This window comes from Culex quinquefasciatus, chromosome 2 (genome assembly GCF_015732765.1).
Source record: "Culex quinquefasciatus strain JHB chromosome 2, VPISU_Cqui_1.0_pri_paternal, whole genome shotgun sequence".
Taxonomy (NCBI): Eukaryota; Metazoa; Arthropoda; class Insecta; order Diptera; family Culicidae; genus Culex; species Culex quinquefasciatus.
This window is the reverse complement of record NC_051862.1, coordinates 73,877,216-73,899,102: the sequence shown is the minus strand read 5'-3', so window position 1 is coordinate 73,899,102 and position 21,887 is coordinate 73,877,216. Positions and strand designations below refer to the sequence as shown.

The following is a 21,887-nucleotide window of genomic DNA, read 5'->3' as shown; positions in this document are numbered from 1 at the left end:
GAGATGGGAACTTCCTAAGGCGAGCTGGCCTTGATTGACATAAAATGTAATACAATATTCCATATTAATGTTATGAACATAATTCTTGATTGAGAAAGCTCTCAAAACCACAAAAAGATATCAAAAGTCATTGATTTTTGGCATAACTTTTTGAGATTTTTTTATGAGGAATATTATTTGTGCAGTTTGCCTAAATTAATTTAAAAAAATCAAAACATTCAACAGGATTTAAGCAAGATAGCCAAAACTGAGAAACAGGAGAAAAAACAATTTTCCTCACGATTTCACAGACCAAACCCCAAAACACTGTTTACCTGATCTCAGATAGTTATTTTTCACCGTTTAGCTAGAATAAACTCGATTGACGATGACAACAATGCCAATGGCAGAAATTGATTTTCCCATCCAGTTCCCATATTTTACCATCCCTCAAACCAGCACGAACCCATACAAAGGGTCGTTGGGGCAAAAGGAAGCCCCTCAGTTGTAGCTGTCAGCTGGAATAACAAGTGGAAGAAAGAATATAAAAAAAGTTCAGTTCGCTGCAGTTTACCCCGCAAACACACACCGGTTTTGTAACAGGTAGCATAACCACAAATTGTGCCCAGACATGCTCCGCCGATAGAGAACTTGTCACAAAATACCCCCGAGCGGTAAGGGCGCCACCCACCCGGCACGACACCATCCCTTAGAAAATGAGCAATCGAGCCGATGATGATTCATGCCAACCCCACCCCACCCCGACTTCCCTCATTCTACACTACTTTCTCCTCCTTTCTTCTGTGACACCATCCAGACTAAAGTTCACACGCACCACCCCTCTTTTCTTCACTCCCCCTCCCCCCCTCTCCACCAAATCTTGATAAACTTCTATCCTGGCTAGCGATTTTAATCCGACACTTGCACTAGCAAACAACAAAACAAAAACAACCCCCAATTCCCCCCTTCAGTCACCCTTTTTTTCACCAGCAAGCAGCTTAACTAACTCAGACTACTAAAAACCATGGCATAATAACACCCCGCTCAACTTGGAACTACTTCTCAGAGTGTATTCCTCGATGGTTTCGTGGGGCTGTAAGAAAAGCTTGCAGCTGGCAGGGGTTCTCAAAGTTGAAATGCTTCCATTACTTTATAAGCAATTCCCTGCCATAAAGGGAAACTTCATAGAAGCCATTTTTGTGTATATAAGGCCATATGTACTCGTGATCGTGAATGACATTTGTGAAGGGCGTACTCTGTGGTATGTCATCCTTAACAAAATACAAAAATCATTTATTAAAACCGTTTTTTAAACACTTTTAAAGTGGTCTAAACGTCAACATCGATATCGAGGAATCGAATTTCCAGACAATTTTACATAAAAGTTTCTATATTGACCATTGTCCTTACTCGAAAACTGGCTGTTTTAAAAATAAAAATATTGAAAAAAAGGTATTTTGGCAGCTTCTCTCAAAATTTGTACCGGAAAGTTTCGTCCAATTTCCCTTACGTTTATCTTTGACCACATTTCAATTGGAAGTATGGGCTTACAGATATATGCTTAATTTGTTGGAATGGTCCACGCTCTATACAAAAATGTATAATGTTTGTATACAAAATTGTGTAGGGGAAAGTGGGGCAAGTGTAACAAACTAAGGAAATACTCGTTATAACCCATTAAAAACGTTAAAAAATCTGTCGGATTTTTTAGAATCGTCTTATTCCAGATCTTGACTGAGACTTTGATAGAACAAATTTTAAAAAATATCCGTTTTTTAATGTAAAAATTGATTTTAATATTTTTGATTTTTCGTACGTTCTACTCAACTAGTGGGGCAAGACGAACAACCCGTTGGGGCAAGAGAAACAATGCATGAAACAACATGCTAATTTACTAACAATTGAACTATTATCACTTAGATACATCAGATTAGGATGTATTTGAAACGTTTCTTTCATTGTTAGATTTAAAAAAATATATTTTACTAAAAATTTGACCGTTTTTACGAAAAAAAATATTACTTAGATGATAAAAAGTAAACTTTCATGATATTGTTATATCGTGTATGGACCATTTTTTAAACCATTGTGTTTATCCGTTTTTAAGAACTTTTATGTATTTGTTTCACAATAAAATATGTTGCTGCAGCAATTCGTATTTTTTTCCATACTAAAAATCCATATGGTACACTTGCCCCACCTAAACAAGATTTTTTAAAAAGCTAAATCATACTTTATAATAGGTGCAAGTCATTGGTAGGGACACTAATGATCTAGGAAAAATAGCATTCTTATTAAATGAGCCTTAAAACGAACCCTAAGCCTTATTTTGTACAATCAAAATATTATAAGGAAACAAAGGTTTTGAAAAAACTTCATTCAATCTTATGCCCCGTGGCGTTTACGTCGTTTTGGCGGTTATGTGGTAGTAGAATCAGCTAATTGCATTGCTAGCAACAATTCCTCATACTGGAAATAATCAAAATTGTAAAAATTACGGCCTTACGAGCGATTGTTCCTCTTGCCCCATATGGTCGTCTTGCCCCACCTTCCCCTATGAACAATTGTCCACAAAGAGGGAGTGGCGTGCTGAAATTTCCAAAAATGGCTTCACGTCGTTTATGGATGGCCCCTATTCAACTAGTCACAGAAAAATAAATCTCATTATTCAAATGAAAGTTCTCATTTTGAACTATTACACTCGTTTAAAAAATCAAGACTTTTTGGAAAAAATGGCCACACTGCCAAATGAAAAGATTTGAAAGATAATGAATCTACCATATTCTAAAAGGTATAAAAAAAAACAAATTAATTTTTGATGATTTGTGAAAATATACACAGCAAATTCTGATCTTCGTTTTCAATTAATATTTACTGAAAACGGCACTACTGAAATTTTCAGTTAGTTTTTTGCTGAACATCAGTTAAAATTTGTATGGAGCTGTCAAAGTTTGCTGAAATTTCAGCAAGCAAGTCATTTATTAAAAATTTCAGCAGAGCAGATTTCAGTAAATTTAACTGAATTCAGTAATGAGAAATAGATCTATAGAGCAATTCTCTACCAAAACCGGAAATGGATTTTATTTGTATTTTTTGATTTGGCTCAAACTTTGTGGGGGCCTTCCCTATGACCAAAGAAGCCATTTTGCATCATTAGTTTGTCCATATAAATTTCCATACAAATTTGGCAGCTGTTCATACGAAAATGGTACGTATATATTCGAAAATCTGTAACTTTTGAAGGAATTTTTTGATCAATTTGGTGTCTTCGGCAAAGTTGTAGGTATTGTTAAGGACTATTTAGAAAAAATAGGTACACGGAAAAAAAATTTCCCGATTTTTTTATTAACTTTTTTTTCACAAAAACTCAATTTCCCAAAATACGTATTTTTTGATTTTCGAGATTTTTTGATATGTTTTAGGGGACACAAATCCGCATCTTTTGAGCTAAAGAGAAACATGGTCAAAAAATCTGCCGCCGAGTTATGATTTTTTGAAAAACTGGTGATTTTTGGAAAAAATCGAAATTTCATACATAAAATTTTTTTGACCTCATTTTTTAATGCAAAATTGAATTTGCAATCGAAAAGCACTTTACAGATTTTTTGATAAAGGGCTCCGTTTTCAAGATATAGCCACCGAAAGTTTGATTTCAGCGAAATATTTGCAGTTTTTCGATTTTTAAAAATAGTGACCATGAGTGACCATTTCTAAAAATTTTTTTTTTTAAAAGTTCAAAAAATTTGCTATAAAATTGTCTAAGAGACATTGAAAATTGGACCTCTGGTTGTTGAGATACAGCGGCTTAAAGAAAAAGAAACACGAAAATTGAAGTTTTCTAAGTCTCACCCAAACAGCCCACCATTTTCTAATGACGATATCTCAGCAATTAATGGTCCGATTTTCAATGTTAATACATGAAACATTCGTGAAATTTTCCGATCTTTTCGAAGAAAATATTTTGAAAAAAATTAAATCAATACTAGCATTTTTAAAGGGCATAATATTCAAAGTTTGGCCCTTTTAAAATGTTAGTCTTGATTTAATTTTTTTCAAAATATTTTTTTCGAAGAGATCGGAAAATTTCACAAATGTTTCATGTATTAACATTGAAAATCGGACCATTAATTGCTGAGATATCGTCATTAGAAAATGGTGGGCTGTTTGGGTGAGACTTAGAAAACTTCAATTTTTGTGTTTCTTTTTCTTTAAGCCGCTGTATCTCGGCAACCAGAGGTCCAATCTTCAATGTCTTTTAGACAATTTTATAGCAAATTTTCTGAACTTTTCAAAAAAAATATTTTTAGAAATGGTCACTCATGGTCACTATTCTTAAAAATTGAAAAACTGCAAATATTTCGCTGAAATCAAACTTTCGGTGGCTATATCTTGAAAACGGAGCCCTTTATCAAAAAATCGGTAAAGTACTTTTCGATTGCAAATTCAATTTTGCATTAAAAAATGAGGTCAAAAAAATTTTATGTATGAAATTTCGATTTTTTCAAAATCACCAGTTTTTCAAAATCATAGCTCGGCGGCAGATTTTTGACCATGTTTCTCTATAGCTCAAAAGTTGCGGATTTTGTCCCTAAAACATATCAAAAATCTCGAAAATCAAAAATACGTATTTTGGGAATTTGAGTTTTGTGAAAAAAGTTAATAAAAAATCGGGAAATTTTTTTCCGTGTGCCTATTTTTTCTAAATAGTCCTTAACAATACCTACAACTTTGCCGAAGACACCAAATTGATCAAAAATTCCTTCAAAAGTTACAGTTTTCGAATATATACGTACCATTTTGTATGAACAGCTGCCAAATTTGTATGGAAATTTATATGGACAAACTAATGATGCAAAATGGCTTCTTTGGTCATAGGGAAGGCCCCCACAAAGTTTGAGCCAAATAAAAAAATACAAAAAATAAAAATGGTCGAAATCGGCCGGTTTTGTAGAGAATTGCTCTATAGTTACCGTAAACTGGGGTGACTTTGATAGGTTTTTCAAATGCCCGTCAACTTAATATCTAAACATTTTTGAGAATTTTGAGTATGTAAGCATTAAGGGATAGTTTATTATCGAACATATATGCAAAAATGTGACCGTTACATTGGATGTATCAAAATTAGTGGCCAAATCAAATTTCTATCAATGTCACCCCGGGATTTCAAAGTCACCCCAGTTGATAATACTTTGGATGGCTTAACTTATTTTGTTATCATTCGGATCTACAAAACTCTAGATTGCTCCCAATCTGTTATGTGTTTGCTTGAGATAATTCAGTTGATTTTACCACACAGATGATTCATCAACACCGAGCAAGACACTTTCCCATTATTAACTAAACAATATTTAATCTCAGGAACACAGGTACAAAGAAGAACTAAATCATATAGAAATGGCAAGTTTTATAACTTTCTGCCGGTACAAAAAAAAGATAAACTAAAGCAGTATACATTTTCCGTACTCATCCGACAGAACCTGGTGACGAATGACCTCAATAACTTAAGCCAACTTAAATTCAATGAACAACATTACCCAACAGAAAATGGAAATGCTAAACATTCACATGGTTTGATAAAAATACCCGCAAAAACAAACAACTCTTGACACATTCCTACTTTGCAAATTCCAGGAACTTTTTACATTTTTTGTTATATTCAAATTCGTTCCCAATCCTAAGGTTTATGACAAATTTAGATAATGATTTGAACTTTGTACAGTCGAACATCACGTGACCACATCGTCGACCCTTTTTTGGTGCCATTATTGATCAAATATTAAAAATGTGTCTCATGCAAATTACTTGAACACGTACACAAAAAACTGTTTTAAAGTCACGGAAAATCCGTTTAATTTCATGATATGGTGTCACAAAAACGTTTAGTTAAGTTTATTGAGTACTATCCGTCGATGTGCCATCCGAGGTACGATGCTATGGAGCTGGAACTTGGTTGGAAACCAAGTTATCAACTTTTAAAAACCGATAAATTACACTTGACATAATGTTTAATCTGATTAGTTCAAGTACGTAAATTTAGCCAAGAACCCCTGCCATCCATTCCCCTTTGCTCCACACACAACCGGTGCGAGCGCACAGCAGGGCGAGCGCCACCCGGCATGTGATAATCACGAACTTTCACGATCACGGCACGATGACAAGCGACGACGACGTTGCCTGCCCTTTTTTTTTACTAGTGGCGCTTACTCACCATCGCCATCAAAACCGTGACTCAGTGTCTCTCTGGACGCGCAACGGGCCAAACCGGTAGTGTTCCTGGGTCGGGATTGTTCTCGGTGTGAAAGTCGACGTTTTTCACGCGGGTTTCTGCCTCCGATCGCGAGCTTTTCACAAGGGGGGAGTCTGATGCCTATGTACAGCATCCTTTGAAGAGTGAAGAGTAGGTGTTACGAGAGAGAATTGGAACTTGCACGAGTGTAATTTCGTGAGTGAATTCTCGTCTGATAATCACACCAAAATGCGTGAGAAGAAGCTGTGTGACTCATCCACATGGTCCGGTCGCCGTCAGCTGTAATCAGCTATAGATGGGAGAGAGAATCGTCGGAGAGCAGCAGCACATGAATCTGTTATCAACTGGAGCGTGTAGTCGAGAGATGCATGGTGTACATACGGCGTTCCCGGGGGTCATCGGGGACACCAGCGATCATGATTTAGTGTGAGCAGTTGTGGCAGTTTGCGTGGGAGTATTGCCCTGGTCTGGTCTGGTCTGCTGAACCTGTCCCGGCGAGCAGGTCATTTGCATACCAAAACAGGACTCTCCGACGAACACCGTGAATAACGTGGTGAAAATCCCGTAGACTAGACTGGTGTACGACACTCCTCATCAAGCGGGATTATTGTGAAACGGGGTGGAAATTGTGGAAAACTAACTAACCCACTGTGCTATGTTAGTAGAGCTATGTAGTGTATAGCTTGGAAAAGATGAGTCACATCGACACGATGACGATGGGGTTGGGAAAAGTGGAAGCAGTAGCAGAGTTTTCCGACCTGCTGCCCGTTGACCGTGAATAATTTGTCGAGGGAGTTGTGAATGTGATTCAATTAACACCCCTCCCCCTACGGCACCTTTCTCTGGTCACGTTCATCAAGGTGTACCCAAAAGTACATATAGAATCACAGGAATCCGTCCACCAAAATAGAAAGGCGAGTAGCATAATGCCACAGAGTGACTACGTGATTATTAAGGTGAGAATGAGTCGAGTACGGTGCGAGATGGTATCGTATACGAGGTGTAATTGAGTTTGATTGGGTTCTTAAGTGACGAACTGTATCGTACTGTATTGCAAGGGCAACTGATGAGCAGTTTTCGAGTTCTAAACAATCTGTTCAGCTATAATGTTTGTCCCGTGTTTTTATTTTTAAATTATCCTTGCGGTGTTCAATGTTCAACAAATCATAGAAAATCTAGCATTGAACATAATGATTTACTTTTACCTTCATGTGAAAGCTTTTCTTGTGATCTTTGGATGAATGTATCGACGATAAAAAAATCTACGTTTTATATCAAGTTTTAAAAGAAAACATTGACAAAAAATATAAAAATATAAAAATTGCAATAAATGTAAAAAATTATAAAATGCACCGTTATCAAGTTTTGTGAATTTTAGGGTAATTTTTTCGAAAAATCATTAGCTTTTTTTATAAAAATAATTTCGAAATTTAAAAATCCAACTCAAAATTTAAAAATGTCTAAAATAAGTGTTTTAGCCATTTCAAAGTTTACTGTTGACTCTAACATTTCAATATTATTTTAATAAAAAAGCAGAAAAAATCACTGAGATTTCAATGCTGGAGCAACACTAGAAAGGAGCGATACGATATTGTTCTTAGGACCTTTAATTACAAAAAAGCAATGTCGTACCGCCCCATTCAAATGTTGCTCCAGATGTTAAGCATTGAAAATCGAGTTTCCGAGATATCGCGAGTTGACAAATGAGTACTTAAATATTAGATTTTACTAAGAAAACTAGTTTTTCACAAAATTTTAACTTCAAAGGGCTGTATCTAGAAGGTGACGAGCGGGAATTCCCGGGAAATCGACAATTTTTGGACCTCTCGATTCCCGGGAAATTCGGTCGAGACTCCCGAGAAATTTTAAACATATAAGTATTGTAGCAAAATTATATAAACAAATCAGAAAATTATTTGAAAAATTCAAAATTGTTTGGAACATTGGATGATCATTGTTCGATGTTCGAGTTCAAATAAACCAATGCTTCTCTAATCTTCCTATTCAGAAACTGTAAAATTTAACTTGTCAAAAATTCCAATAACTTTAATTGAGCGAAGCCAAAAAAATGGATTCAAAATTTACCTTAAAGCAAACTTAGTAGTTACACCCCAGAAATGAAATCTAATTTTTTTAAATATTATTTTTATTTATTATTTTTAAGAGGGAAAACCTTTTTCAAGATAAGTTAAATGTCCATATTCACTCTCGCAATCCTATTTTTTTAATCCTAAGTACGTAAGTTAATTTCGCTGTATCAAGGTATTTTTTTTTTTAAGTCAATGAGTGATTTTGTGTTTTACAAAAACCTCAATATTACATTATATTTTGGAAGAAAAAAAACTCTGGCAGTGGCAATCTTTGTAAAGTTAAGATCTACCAATTGTGAACCTTTGGGTTTTCCTGACACTGTAAATATTCCTTCAATGAATATCTACAGGTGCCCTTAAAAAAGATAAAACAAGTTTAAATTGTTGTTTTGAGTCGTTATCAAAAATCTCGATACTGGGAAATTATATATTAGCTTTGTTTTTACATTACAAAAATCTAATAAGAAGTTCATGCAACAAATTTGTGCAACATTTGATAAATCACTCAGTGCGAATTAAGATTCATAAACATTTAAAATAACTATAGAGCAATTCCAGCTTAAATCAGGAATTTTTCTGGTACTTTTGTACCTGACTCTCATGTTATACTAGGCCTATATAAGCCATTTTTGTGTATATGGAGCCAATAGTACTCGAAAATAACATTTGAGAAGGGCGTACGGTATTTAAATATTTTTGTATTTAGCAATTTAAAAATTACTGTATCTCGAAGAATAAGTATGAACTAATTGTTACTGAATTCATTGAAAAGAAACAAATTCATTACTTTTCTTTTTAAATTTTGCCACTATTGGCATAGTCAAAAAAACTCCCGGGTCCCGGGAATTCCCGGGAAATGGCCAAATTCAACTCTCGATTCCCGGGAAATTGAAAATCTTAAGAATCGTCACCCTCTAGCTATATCTTAACAACCAGCAGATGTTATAATGTCAGACAATTTCCGTAAAAGAGTCGAGGTAAAAAAAGTTCGCGTGTAGTAGATCCATGAAATTAAATTTTCTTATAAGTTTAACTTATCATTTAAAATCGTCGTTTAAATTCGTCTATAAGGTGCAATAGTATTTCAATTTCATAGCTCCAAAGCTTGATACACACGTATAGCTGGGTTTCAAATCTTAAGATTATCATCATTTTCTCCAGCGGGAAATACCTGTTGTGTACGCCACGTAGGCATATTGTGAGAAAATCAACTGACTGAAAAAAATAATCCCAGCTCAACCTTATTCAAATAAAATATTTATTACGCAATTTATTTTGATGATTCTGCACGCCAGACTAGCAAATATATACAAATTCGAACGTACTATACTTATGCTCACGGCTGCCGGGTTTTATATATTTTTTGCGACCAACCTCCGCAGGCTTGCTCATCCTCGTGAAGAGCATCAGCAGGAGACATCATGGGAACAACCTGATATCAAACTGTATTATGTATAATATCGACGATATAAGCACGAACGGTTGTGCGTGGCGGCGATGGGTGAAAAAAGAGAGAAAAAAGAAGTTAGAACACATAAAATTGGGATGGAGCCTGGGAAAAATCTGTGCGAGCGGTCTCAGGAATAATAACAATCAATATGAATTATGATGGGTAAATCGTTTAGATCGGCTGCTGCTTTCTCGCAACGACCTTAATTCAAAAGAATGATTTTTAGTAACTATTTTTTTTTTTTTTGGGTTTCAAAATACAAAAAAAATATCCAGCAAAAAAACTGATGAGGGAATACTAACACATTTAAGTTTTAAATGAAAACATGGAAAAAGTATAATCGTTCTTGAATTCCTAAAAAAAATAAGACGTAAGAGATGGAAAATATTGATTCATTTAGTTGGTATTCGCAACCATAACTATCAATATAAAATTCAAATAATCATGCGTTACGATGAAATTTTATGTTTAAAAGGGAGTTTAACACACCGAAATCTTGGTTTGTTTAAAAGTTTTAATATAATATAAATTGTTTCAAATTGTTCAAATTGATCAAATTGATTGAAATTGTTTCAAATTGTTTCAAATTGTTTCAAATTGTTTCAAATTGTTTCAAATTGTTTCAAATTGTTTCAAATTGTTTAAAATTATTCAAAATTGTTTCAAATAGTTTAAAATTGTTAAAAAATTATTTAAAATTGTTTAAAATTGTTTAAAATTGTTTAAAATTGTTTAAAATTGTTTAAAATTGTTTAAAATTGTTTCAAATTGTTTAAAATTGTTTAAAATTGTTTAAAATTGTTTAAATTGTTTAAAATTGTTTAAAATTGTTTAAAACTGTTTAAAATTGTTTAAAATGGTTTAAAATTGTTTAAAATTGTTTAAAATTGTTTAAAATTGTTTAAAATTGTTTAAAATTGTTTAAAATTGTTTAAAATTGTTTAAAATTGTTTAAAATTGTTTAAAATTGTTTAAAATTGTTTAAAATTGTTTAAAATTGTTAAAAATTGTTAAAAATTGTAAAAAATTGTTTAAAATTGTTAAAAACTGTTAAAAATTGTTAAAAATTGTTAAAAATTGTTAAAAATTGTTAAAAATTGTTTAAAATTGCTTAAAATTGTTTAAAATTGTTTAAAATTGTTTAGAATTGATTAAAATTGTTTAAAATGGTTTAAAATTGTTTAAAATTGATTATAATTGTTTAAAATTGTTTAAAATTGTTTAAAATTGTTTAAAATTGTTTAAAATTGTTTAAAATTGTTTAAAATTGTTAAAAATGTTTAAAAGTGTTTAAAATTGTTTAAAAGTGTTTAAAATTGTTTAAAATTGTTTAAAATTGTTTAAAAATGTTTAAAATTGTTTAAAATTGCTTAAAATTGTTTAAAATTGTTTAAAATTGTTTAAAATTGTTTAAAATTGTTTAAAATTGTTTGAAATTGTTTAAAATTGTTTAAAATTGTTTAAAATTGTTTTTGCAATTCCGTCGTGAAACTACTTACTTTTCCTGACATTCTTGAACGACGAAATAGCCTACTTTTCTGTACCAAAAATAACAGAATCGAATAGCAACACTTTTCAAAATAAATGCTGAAAAGTTCTACTTTTCAGCACTCAAATGGGTGCTGAAAAGTTGAACTTTTCAGCACTTGTTTCGAAAAGTAACACATTTTTTGATTTAAACGATTTATTGACAAAATACATGAAAATTTGACATAAAATTTCACTCAGTGTGTGTTTTTTGGAATTGCAAAAAATGTTGTATGGAACTCGTTGCAAAACTTGATTTTTTCAGCACTCTTCGTATTTATCCAACTCGGTGAACCTCGTTGGATAAATGTACGACTCGTGCTGAAAAAATCCTCTTTTTGCAACTTGTTGCATAAACTACTATTAAAATTGTTTAAAATTGTTAAAAATTGTTAAAAATTGTTAAAAATTGTTTAAAATTGTTTAAAATTGTTTAAAATTGTTTAAAATTGTTTAAAATAGTTTAAAATTGTTTAAAATTGTTTAAAATTGTTTAAAATTGTTTAAAATTGTTTAAAATAGTTTAAAATTGTTTAAAATTGTTTAAAATTGTTTAAAATTGTTTAAAATTGTTTAAAATTGTTTAAAATTGCTTAAAATTGTTTAAAATTGTTTAAAACTGTTTAAAATGGTTTAAAATTTTTTTAAATTGTTTCAAATTGTTTAAAATTGTTCAAAACTGTTAAAAACTGTTTAAAATTGTTAAATTTTTTTAACATTGTTTAAAATTGCTTAAAATTGTCTGAAATTGTTTAAGATTGTTTAAAATTGCTATAAACTGTTTAAAAGATGTTTGAAATGGTTCAAAATTGATTGAAATTGTTTTAAAATGCTGAAAAAGGGTAAAAATTATTGAAATTACTCTTATCGAAATTTTTAATTATTATTTAAAATCAAACAAATTGAAATCTGACAAATTTGTCACAAGGATGACTTTTTCCGACCCCTAGATCCACACAAAATCCACCACCAGGGTTGCCATTCATGTGTTTTCTTCTACGTTTTACACTTCCACTACATTCATGAATCCAGTGGTCTCTTTCTGCCCTTTTACCATTCTTGACAACACTTGTGTGCTAGAGCAGGCAAGCAGAGACGAGCCACCACCACAATCACACACATTGATGACGACGAGCACGTCAATGAAGTCAGAAATCTCCAGCATTTGATCCTATACGAAGGTGTCAGCAGTGCCAGCAACTCATCCGATCACACACAAAGTGCCAAGTGTTGAGGGAGAAATTTTTGGTTTTTAATTTTGCGTGGTTTTTTTTACTTCAATTTAGTTTTCAAAAGTGTCATTTTACATGTTTCGGTTCAATGTACTGTTTGTATTGTGTTATTTTGGTTTGTGTTAGGGTGTCTGGCTGAAATTCTGGTAAGAATCTTGTTTTGCCTGTAAAACTTTTCCCTTTTTCGAAAGCACCAACAAAGATTGATAAAATGGAATCTGTCTGGTGGATTTGCCCTGTGCATTTACATTAGGGCTATAAATAGATGCAAGAAAATGGCTCATCTCATCAATCTTGGGTAGCTGATCGCGACTCCAGACCCAATAGTGTGGTTTTTGCGTGGAAATTTCGTCAAGTCAATTGGCAATGACCTTCACTACAAATAGTAATTACACTAGTTGTGTAAAGTGATGATCAATGTACCTCAACTACACTCATACATCTAAACAACCCTCCTAGATTTTGTATTTGTCCCCTCTCAATACGTGTATTGACAAAATTTCTTTTTCATTTACTTTCTCTACCATCCAACTAGACAAAGTCCTACATCATCAGAATGAACCGAGAGGAGAACCTGTGCTGGTTCCACGGGAAGATCTCGCGCGAACGGGCCGAGGAAATCCTCCGTCAAGGTAAGAACTCCAGAAACACTTGTTGCATGGGCTTGTGGGTGGGGCCACTCAAATTGAGCAGTACATTAAATTAGAAGTATGTTTCGGCGTGATATCGGCTGATAAGCAAACTTTTTTTTAATTTCAAAATTCTTGGGAATTTTGTACCCGGGCAACGCACACGCGATAGTTGTACGCAGAATTGTTTCGCTGAATATCGAATCCGGGTGGTGAATATTGGAATTCAGGTGAATTTTCACGATTTGTCGAAGCTTCCTGTACACTCTGAGATAAGGATTTAATGTCGACAATTTTTTTAGATGGACAAATCTTACTCGAATAGGGGTGGACTTTTTACTTGTATTTTCCATGGTTGCAAATGTCCGCTCCATAAAGCATTATGTCTTATAGATATAGTGTCAACGTTGTTTTCAGATAAATATGTAACGTGATTGTAATGATTCGGAATTATGTTTTCTGTGTACTGAAAATGAAAAAGGGCCATTTCGACAATAGTGGCCTCAAACTGGCAATCACGAATAAAAAAATTAATATTTAATAGAATAGAATAATATTTAAGAATTTTGCGCAAAGTTCTTTGTCATATCGTTCATGTGTAACATAACCACCTTAATTTTTTTTATTCGACCGTTTTTGAAAATTCTAACTTTTTATATGTTTCTGATGACAAAAATGTCATCTTTTGAGAAGTTATCGCTATGTACACAAGGTTATCACAAATAAAAAGTAATGTACTTTTTTGATAGCCCCATCAAACCATGTTTGGTTGGTTATATTTGTCCTTCCTTCGGCGCCACCAATCTTAAACATTTTTTTAATAGTCTGGATCCGGTGCCTGCGATTCCCGTTACAGTTTATATGTAATTTTTAATAAGAATGTAAGAGAAAAATCAGGCATTGGTTCCTGCTATTTTTTTAGCCCATACTTTTTGAAAACTTTAACTAAATCTTCTGGTTGCAGGGTGGGAAAGGGGTAATTGGGTCCTAAAATGAAGCTTAGATTGCTGATATTATTTTTTCCAGCGATAAAGCTTATTTTTCTGAGTACATTGACCCTTTGTACGACCACAAAGAGTTTAAATTGGATTTTTAAATCCAATGAAAAAAAAAATGAAAAAAAAACCTCGCGGTCCTTCTTGATAGAAAAGTTCCTACTTGACAGCTCGTTCTAAGGGGACTATAGTTGATCCATCGAAAAAATGTTGTCTTGTCAATATTTTTTTGCGGAAAAATGAAAAAAGTGATCAAAAATGGTTTAAAATCTTGTTTTTTACCGTTGTGCATTAAAATTTACTTGGGGTTTTAGTACTCAATTCTCCGTCAACTCACACGAAATCGGAAAAAGTTGCCTCGACCTCCTCCGATTTGCGTGATGCTTTGTCCTTAGGGGTAACTTTTGTCCCTGATCACGAATCCGAGCTCCATTTTTCAATATCTCGTGACGGAGGGGCGGTACGACCTCTTCCATTTTTTACCTTTCGAAAAAAAGTGTGTTTCAACAATTTGCAGCCTGGAATAGTGAAGGTTTGGAAATTTGGTGTCAAAAGGACTTTTATGTAAATTAGACGTCCAATTTGATGGCGTACTCAGAAAACGCATCTTTCATAAAAAAAATACAAAAATAGTTTCAAAAATTCTGCCATTTTTTGTTATTTTACTACAAATTTTTGGTTACAATTTTTTTGTTTCTCTTTGTTTTGTCTTTCGTGTCTGTCACGGGTGACCTTGAACGGACATGGTCAAGGCCAACCAACTTTTTCAAAACTTTTTTTCGTAAAATCGCGATAAACTTGTAATGGTTACAGGTCTGCCTTATGTTTATACATCAAAATTGATGTATTTGTAGAGCATTGTTATGCTTTAAAAAATAACCCTGCAGAGTTACAAAAACACGAAATAAGAAAATGTTTTTTTTTTTTTTTTGGAACCAACTTCAGGGAGTTCTAGATGATCTTGGATAACATATCAACAAAGTAGTCTACCATACCCACTGAAGCTATTGGCATATGATCCTGGGTCGAAACCTATCGACCTCTAGCTTATTACGGTGGTAGACCCGCAGGAACAAACTTCAGGGAGTTCTAGATGATCTTGGATAACATATCAACAAAGTAGTCTACCATACCCACTGAAGCTATTGGCATATGATCCAGAGTCGAAATCTATCGACCTCTTGCTTGTTACAACGGTAGACTCACGGACCTAAACTTCTGGAAGTTGTTCTTGATGACCTAGGATATCTGAACAAATCTACATTACCGGATCGAACACGTTTGCTGTGTTTGAAAAAGAATTCGTATACGATTCTAGTTAGATTCCGTTTCAGAATTCGAATTGTGTTGACTGGGTACCTTGCAACATCAATTTATGTTGCGCGACATTTTTTGGAAGTGTTGGCAAAAATCATGAAAATTGACCAGATTTCGTTTTTAGTGGTACCTTAAATTAAAAAATTACCTTTCTGGGTTATTGTAGACTCAAAAAGTACATTTAATTGCCCATAAAATTACTTGTCCAAATTCACCGTCGAGTAACGAAAAGTGGCATAATTTTTGAAACTATTTTTGTATTTTTTTTTTTTCGATGAAAGCCGATGGAAAGTCCCCACCTGGGTGCTGAATAGTGGGTCGCAAAACGGCTTCAATTTTGAACTGTCAAAGTGGAACCAATTTACTGTTCGCCAAAAGTAGAGAGTATTGATATCGATCATTAAAAATTGTTTTTTTTTTTTGCAAGAATGAAGAATATGTGTCTTTTGAGGACCTGGAGTTGAAGTCAAGAAATCTTAAGAAAGTTGAAGGCGAGATCGTAACTTTTTTATAGTTATGAATGGAAGTTGTTTATGGAGTCTATGCGGTTAAATCCATCCAGAAGCTGTCTTTTTTGTTTGATTCTGTTTGAAAACCTACTGCTTTAGTGTATATCTTCTTTGTTAGTTGGCTCAGCTTCGCTAGAAATAACGATGTTTTTTCGCTGGACCAGGAAGAGCTGCAAGATTCCAAAATCAGCCAGGGAAATTATTTGCGACATCACAGAATGAAACTCTCGCTGTAGTTCTTCGTCACCCGTAAAAAAGAAAAATCACTTCTATACGATCGAAACGCGTCAATTTTCTAGCAAAAAAAAAAGTCAAACACTAGACAAAATAAAACACATACTACTGATTATAAAACAGCTCATTTACCAGTCAGAAAAAGTCATGCTTGTGCTTGAACAGCCTACTACATTTGTAGATGTAAACAAAGTGGGATAATTCGAAAATCACGTTACGCATTCTCTCTATTCATCACCCAGGTTTAAGGGTGTTAGCCCCTACTCAAACTCAACCCATTTCACAGTTGGTTGGCCTTACAAAAAATTAAAGAATGTTGAAAATAATCGACGAGACTGACTTGGATAAAATCTGAGCATTTTGAATACGTGTTGTTGGAAGAAATCTTATTCTATCATTCTGACAAAATAAAACCCGTAGTATCAATTTTCCTTCAGTAGGACATATATCTATGCCCTTAAGAAATCCACACTTCCGTTCCTCAAACTATTGCAAATCTATTGCGCACTCACTACCCAGAACAACGCAAGCACGTTGCTCTACTAAGTACATCCAAACAAACACCGCTCAAAACAGCAATTTACTACAATTCGCTACATTCAGCAGAACCCGTCGTCGTTGGTCAAGCGCTTGTTAACCGCCTCATTTCTAGAACACATGCACCGACCGACCGTCGGCGTCGCGATCGTAAAACTAAATGACATAATGTTCCGCAATGCGCCCTAAATTCTCGTTTCTCGTCTTTCCAGAGGGCGGCGATGGCGTGTTCATGGTGCGCGAGAGTGCCTCCTCGGAGGGGGACTTTGTGCTGTCGGTGCTGTTCCAGGACGAGATGGTCCACTACCAGATCCGGCGGCACGGTGACGACGCGTTCTTCTCCATTGACGATCACACGCCGATCCACGGGCTGGAGTCGTTGATCGAGCACTACAGGGAATCTCCGAACGGGCTGGTGACGAAGCTGCAGGCGATCTGCCGGGGTAAACCGCCACCGCATGACGTGCGGAGCCACGGCACGGAGAATCTGCTGCACAGGGCGACGCAGGCGAACAACTTCCCGATCGTGTCGGAGCTGCTCAAGTGTGGGTACAGGAACATTGACTCGAAGAACGGGGAGGGCAAGACGGCGGTGCATTTGGCGTGTCTTCACGCGGAGGGCAAGATTCTGGACGCGTTGATCGAGCGGGGTTGCAGCATTAATAACCGGGACGCGCAGGGCAATACGGCGTTGCATGTAAGTTTGGGAGATCTTTTGAGGTTAGTTCTATTTTTGAGTGATGGTTTTTTTTTTTTTTTTTTGTAGTACGCCTGCAGGAACAAAGATGGGCTTGAGATGGTACGATCGCTGATAGCTGCGGGTGCCAACGTGCAGGCTCGCAACAAGGACTCGGGTTGGGTGCCGATGCACGAAGCGGCTGCGAACGGGAATCTTGAGGCCATCAAGGAGCTGTTGACACATCGAGTTCCGCACATGCCACGTACCGGGTATGGAGAACTTCCGACTGACTTGGCAAAAGACAACGGTCACACTGCGGTGCTCGACTTCCTGAATAGCTACGAGCCTGCTCAACCGTTGACCAACAAGAGCCAGTGGTACCACGGAACGTTGGACAGACAGATCGCGGTTGATATCCTGAAGGAGCATGCGGGGAAGCTGATGCCTGGAGCTTGCAGTCCCAGCAAGGAGGACAAAGAAAACGATTCAACTCGGTCAAACGACAATGAAACGCTGGATACCTCCGGTGTTTATCTGGTCCGATATAGTCCGAAGCAGGGCGTAGATGTGCTGACTCTGCTGTTCGACAACGAGGCAAGGCATTTCATCATCCAGCGAAAGCAAAACTACCTCTACATTGACGATGGACCGTACATGGCTTCGCTGGAACATCTGATCGAGCACTACAGCCGTTTCTCGGACGGCTTGCAGATCAACCTCAAGTATCCGGTGCCGCCAAAGCCGAAGCCTCCGATTCCGCTCTTCTCGACAATCCCCAAGACCAAGCACAAAAAGCCGACAACCCCAGAAGACTCGCCAACGCAGTCAACTCGATCAAGCAACGGGACCACCTCCTTCTTCCGTAAATCCAGCGATAATACAATGCAACCAAAGCCGTACCACCCGGCTCCGGTCCGTAATCTTTCCGTACCGAACGACGCCATGCTCCAGCAGATGAACAAGGTCGGACTGTTTGACCGAAGTCCGGAACGCAGCACAATTACGCCCAAATCTTCACCCAACATCGATGAAAGCAAGTCCAAATCAACAAACTCAACGCTGAAGAAAAAGAAGAACATCATCATCGACGGCGTCAAGAGTCTGCGCAAGAGCAAGATCAAACCTAAACCTCCAACCGAGGACAGTCAACTGAACCGAGACAGCCTGATCGCCCAAGTCACGTCATCCGCGCTGCTCCAGCAGCTCTCCTTCTCGTCCGACTTTTCCCTATCCCCAACCTCGGACGAGCTGTACAACACCCCGACCAACAACTGTGCCATCGTAGACATCGACATCGGCGAGCCACCCGTTCCGTCCAAACGCTCCACCGACACGATCAACAACAACGGAAGTCCTGCGCACGGATCGCAAAGCGAAGCCAACGAAGAGCCTCCCCACGATTACTTCACCGAAAGCGACAAAACCATCTACGGCGAGACTCAGCTGGGCGACAACAGTAACGAAGAGATCTACTTTATCGACGCGCCACCAACGGTGCAGGCCCCAAGTCCACCAACGACAGTCAACAACAATCCCCCTCCCCCAGTCCCAACGACCACCGCCACAACGGGCAACTACATCGCCACCCGGAACGTCCCGATCATCAGCAGCATCTCCGTTGAAGAGTGCAGCTCCCCGCTTAGCCCACTAACTCACGCCTTCCGCCCGGGTGGACCCTTCGAGCGGCTAGACTCAACGCTCTCCACCTTCAGTCGCGACAGCATCCAAAGCGGAGACTCCGAGTTCCTTTCCATCATCCAGCAGCAGCAGGACGAGGACACTCGCACCCAGCTGAACCGAAGTGTATCCGCACAACCCAACTACTTCATCCCGAAGGAGTGCATCGTGCTGAAGGAAGTGCTCGGCCGCGGAGAGTTCGGCTTCGTCTACCAAGGTCTTCTGGAACCCGCGCAGTTCCTACCCCTGGCAGCAAACTCCCCCAACGAAAAGGTACCCATCGCGATCAAGCAGCTCGTCGAGAGTCACGGCAAGCGCAACCGGGCGGACTTCCTGCGCGAAGCGAGCGTCATGATCCGGTTGCGGCACCACTGCATCGTGCGGCTCATCGGCATTTGCAAGGGACCGCCGCTGATGATGATCGAGGAGCTGGTGCCGCTGGGCTCGATGCTGGATTACATAATTACACAAAAGGCCAAGATCAACCCGAAGCACGAGCTGATCATCTGGGCGGCGCAGATCGCGTGCGGTAAGTTTTCTTTTTTCACGGTAGTCGAGATCATTCAAGCAAGGATTGTCTATTTCCAGGAATGCAATACCTGGAGCAGCACCACTTCGTGCACCGGGACCTGGCCGCCCGGAACATCCTGCTGGCGTCGCGCTTCCAAGCTAAGATTTCCGACTTTGGGCTGTCCCGTGCGATCGGCGCCGGCGACGATTACTACCGGGCCAGCCAGGGCGGAAAGTGGCCTATCAAATGGTACCTTCACAATCCCTACCTAATCCTAAAACTTTTCAAAACAGATTACGATTTTTTCAGGTACGCCCCGGAAAGCTTCAACTACGGCACCTTCTCGCACGCCAGCGACGTGTGGTCCTTCGGCGTGACGATGTGGGAGATGTTTTCGCTCGGGGCGCCCCCGTACCACGACATGAAGGGCGTCGACGTGATCAAGCTGATCGAGGACAGCCAGCGGCTGGCGCAGCCCGAGCTCTGCCCGGACAGGGTGTTTGAGGTGATGAAGAGCTGCTGGAACTACAACCCGAAGGCCAGGCCGACGTTCAAGTTTCTGACGCGTTTCTTCAGCGACGACATCGAGTACACGAACCTGCAGGACATGGTCCAGAGCGGCAAGGAGATCAACGCGAATCAGTAGGGAGTTGTGGGGTTCAGTTAGTCAGCCTATATTTATTTGCCATTAATGACAAAAGCAAAATACAATACCTGTTTCATACTAACACCATTCCTGTGCTCTTTGGAAAAGAGAAAGATAAAGAGTTTAACTTGCAATTTTGTAACCAGTCGTGTCATACCGTATGATCAAATCAACCAGCATGTGAAGGAAAGCAACAACAACAAAAAATCTTTTTAACTCTAGACTAACTTATTTCGAAAAAGTATCTGTGTGTATTTTTTATGCGTTTATGTGCCTTCCCGACGAGATGAGAAAGTGTGAGTATTGTTTTGTGTTTGTATCTTGTCTCTATTGTATTGTTCGGAACAGATTTCCTAAGAAAAACCACGTGCTATAATAGGTAGGGCAATTGATGGGATGATGATTTTAGTAAGAGAGAAAGAATGAGATTTCATGGGTCACGAGATGTGTTGAAAGGGCATCCAGCAACGTATTGATGAATATATTCTTATAGACATAACAATAAATGGATTTAGTTAAAACTAAACATACTACTTGCATTTTATTGATGGCACTGTCCATACTAGGATGTAATAAAATGACTTTTTGTCGGGCATTCAAGGATTTGTTCCGGTGGCCTTACTGAGCTCAAATCCCAAATATGAGCTTTATTGGACATAACAGGAGCTGGCGCTTTGCATTTGAGTTTTAAATGAAATTTAACCCTTTTTTCAAGAATGTTATTTTTTGAGGTATTTTGGCCACTGAAGCGTTTACTTTCAACGTCACTCATATTCGAAAAGTCCAAGGGCAAGTTGACTCAACTTGCAGGTCCCGTGACCGTAGCCTCTGTCCTGCTGTAATGCTTGTTTTAGGTCGATCATGTACAGAATAAACAGCTGAGATTGACATCCGTAGCAGGCGATGTTGAGCTGTTATACCTTGTCACTTGTGTTCGGCTGCTTCGATAGCTGCTTAACCACCTCAGAGCTGTACCACGTATTCCACAACAATGCCTGCAACTTGGATCGATCAATTGTCTCGATAGCGCGCTTCAAGTCCACGAATTCCGGCTCGAAACCCCCACACTTTCCAGATCTTCCTCCACTTGGTTCAACCACCTTGCACGTTGCGCCCCTCTCCGCCGCGTTCCAACCGGCTCCGAATTAAACAAGACTTCACCATATTGATTGTCTGGTTCGGTTGGCGCGCATCCAGCGCGTCCGGCATTCTTGCGACGTGTGCGGCCTACCGGATTCGGCCAGCCTTGGCGACCTTCTGAATACTTGGCTTGCCGTAGAGTTGCCGTAGTTGCCGTAGAGTGGTTCATCCTTCTCCATATAGTGTTTTCACGCACGCCGCCAAATATTGGCAAAAGCACTCGCCGTTCGAAAACTTCAAGCGCTTGTAAGTCCGGTCTTATCAGCGTTTCGTACATGGTGCACTTTGTACGTAGGGAAAGTTGACCAGACCGTAGGGTCTTGTGGAGTTAAAAAGTAGGCACGACTACCGGTGATGCGCCTCCGAATTTCTCTGCTGCAGTTGTAGTCCGACGTCACCAACGATCCGAGGTACACAAACTCCTCCACGACCTCGAACTCGTCACGCTCGGTCCTATGCGAGCCCTAAGGGACTCGGTTCCTCCTGCC

The 21,887-nt window shown here is 37.8% G+C and overlaps 1 protein-coding gene across 2 annotated transcripts; it reads left to right on the top strand.

The window, feature by feature from the left end:
* Positions 1-6,225: 6,225 nt before the first annotated feature.
* LOC6044813 (tyrosine-protein kinase Shark) lies at positions 6,226-20,785 on the top strand. 2 transcript variants are annotated; one of them, XM_038254003.1, is made up of 6 exons: positions 6,226-7,182; positions 13,061-13,157; positions 16,959-17,443; positions 17,513-19,631; positions 19,691-19,862; positions 19,923-20,785. In XM_038254003.1, the coding sequence occupies exons 1-6, from the start codon at positions 7,153-7,155 to the stop codon at positions 20,257-20,259; spliced, it is 3,240 nt and encodes a 1,079-aa protein (XP_038109931.1). In that variant the 5' UTR covers positions 6,226-7,152; the 3' UTR covers positions 20,260-20,785. The 2 variants fall into 2 exon arrangements, with proteins under 2 accessions (XP_038109931.1, XP_038109932.1); XM_038254004.1 differs by lacking the exon at positions 6,226-7,182 and adding an exon at positions 12,442-12,671.
* Positions 20,786-21,887: the final 1,102 nt, after the last annotated feature.

Bases quoted from the DNA above. Each gene is read 5' to 3' on its own strand.
- LOC6044813 (XM_038254003.1), top strand. From the start codon at position 7,153: ATGCCACAGAGTGACTACGTGATTATTAAG. The intron at 7,183-13,060 runs GTGAGAATGAGT...CCATCCAACTAG, and splicing joins GTGACTACGTGATTATTAAG to ACAAAGTCCTACATCATCAG. The intron at 13,158-16,958 runs GTAAGAACTCCA...TCGTCTTTCCAG, and splicing joins CGAGGAAATCCTCCGTCAAG to AGGGCGGCGATGGCGTGTTC.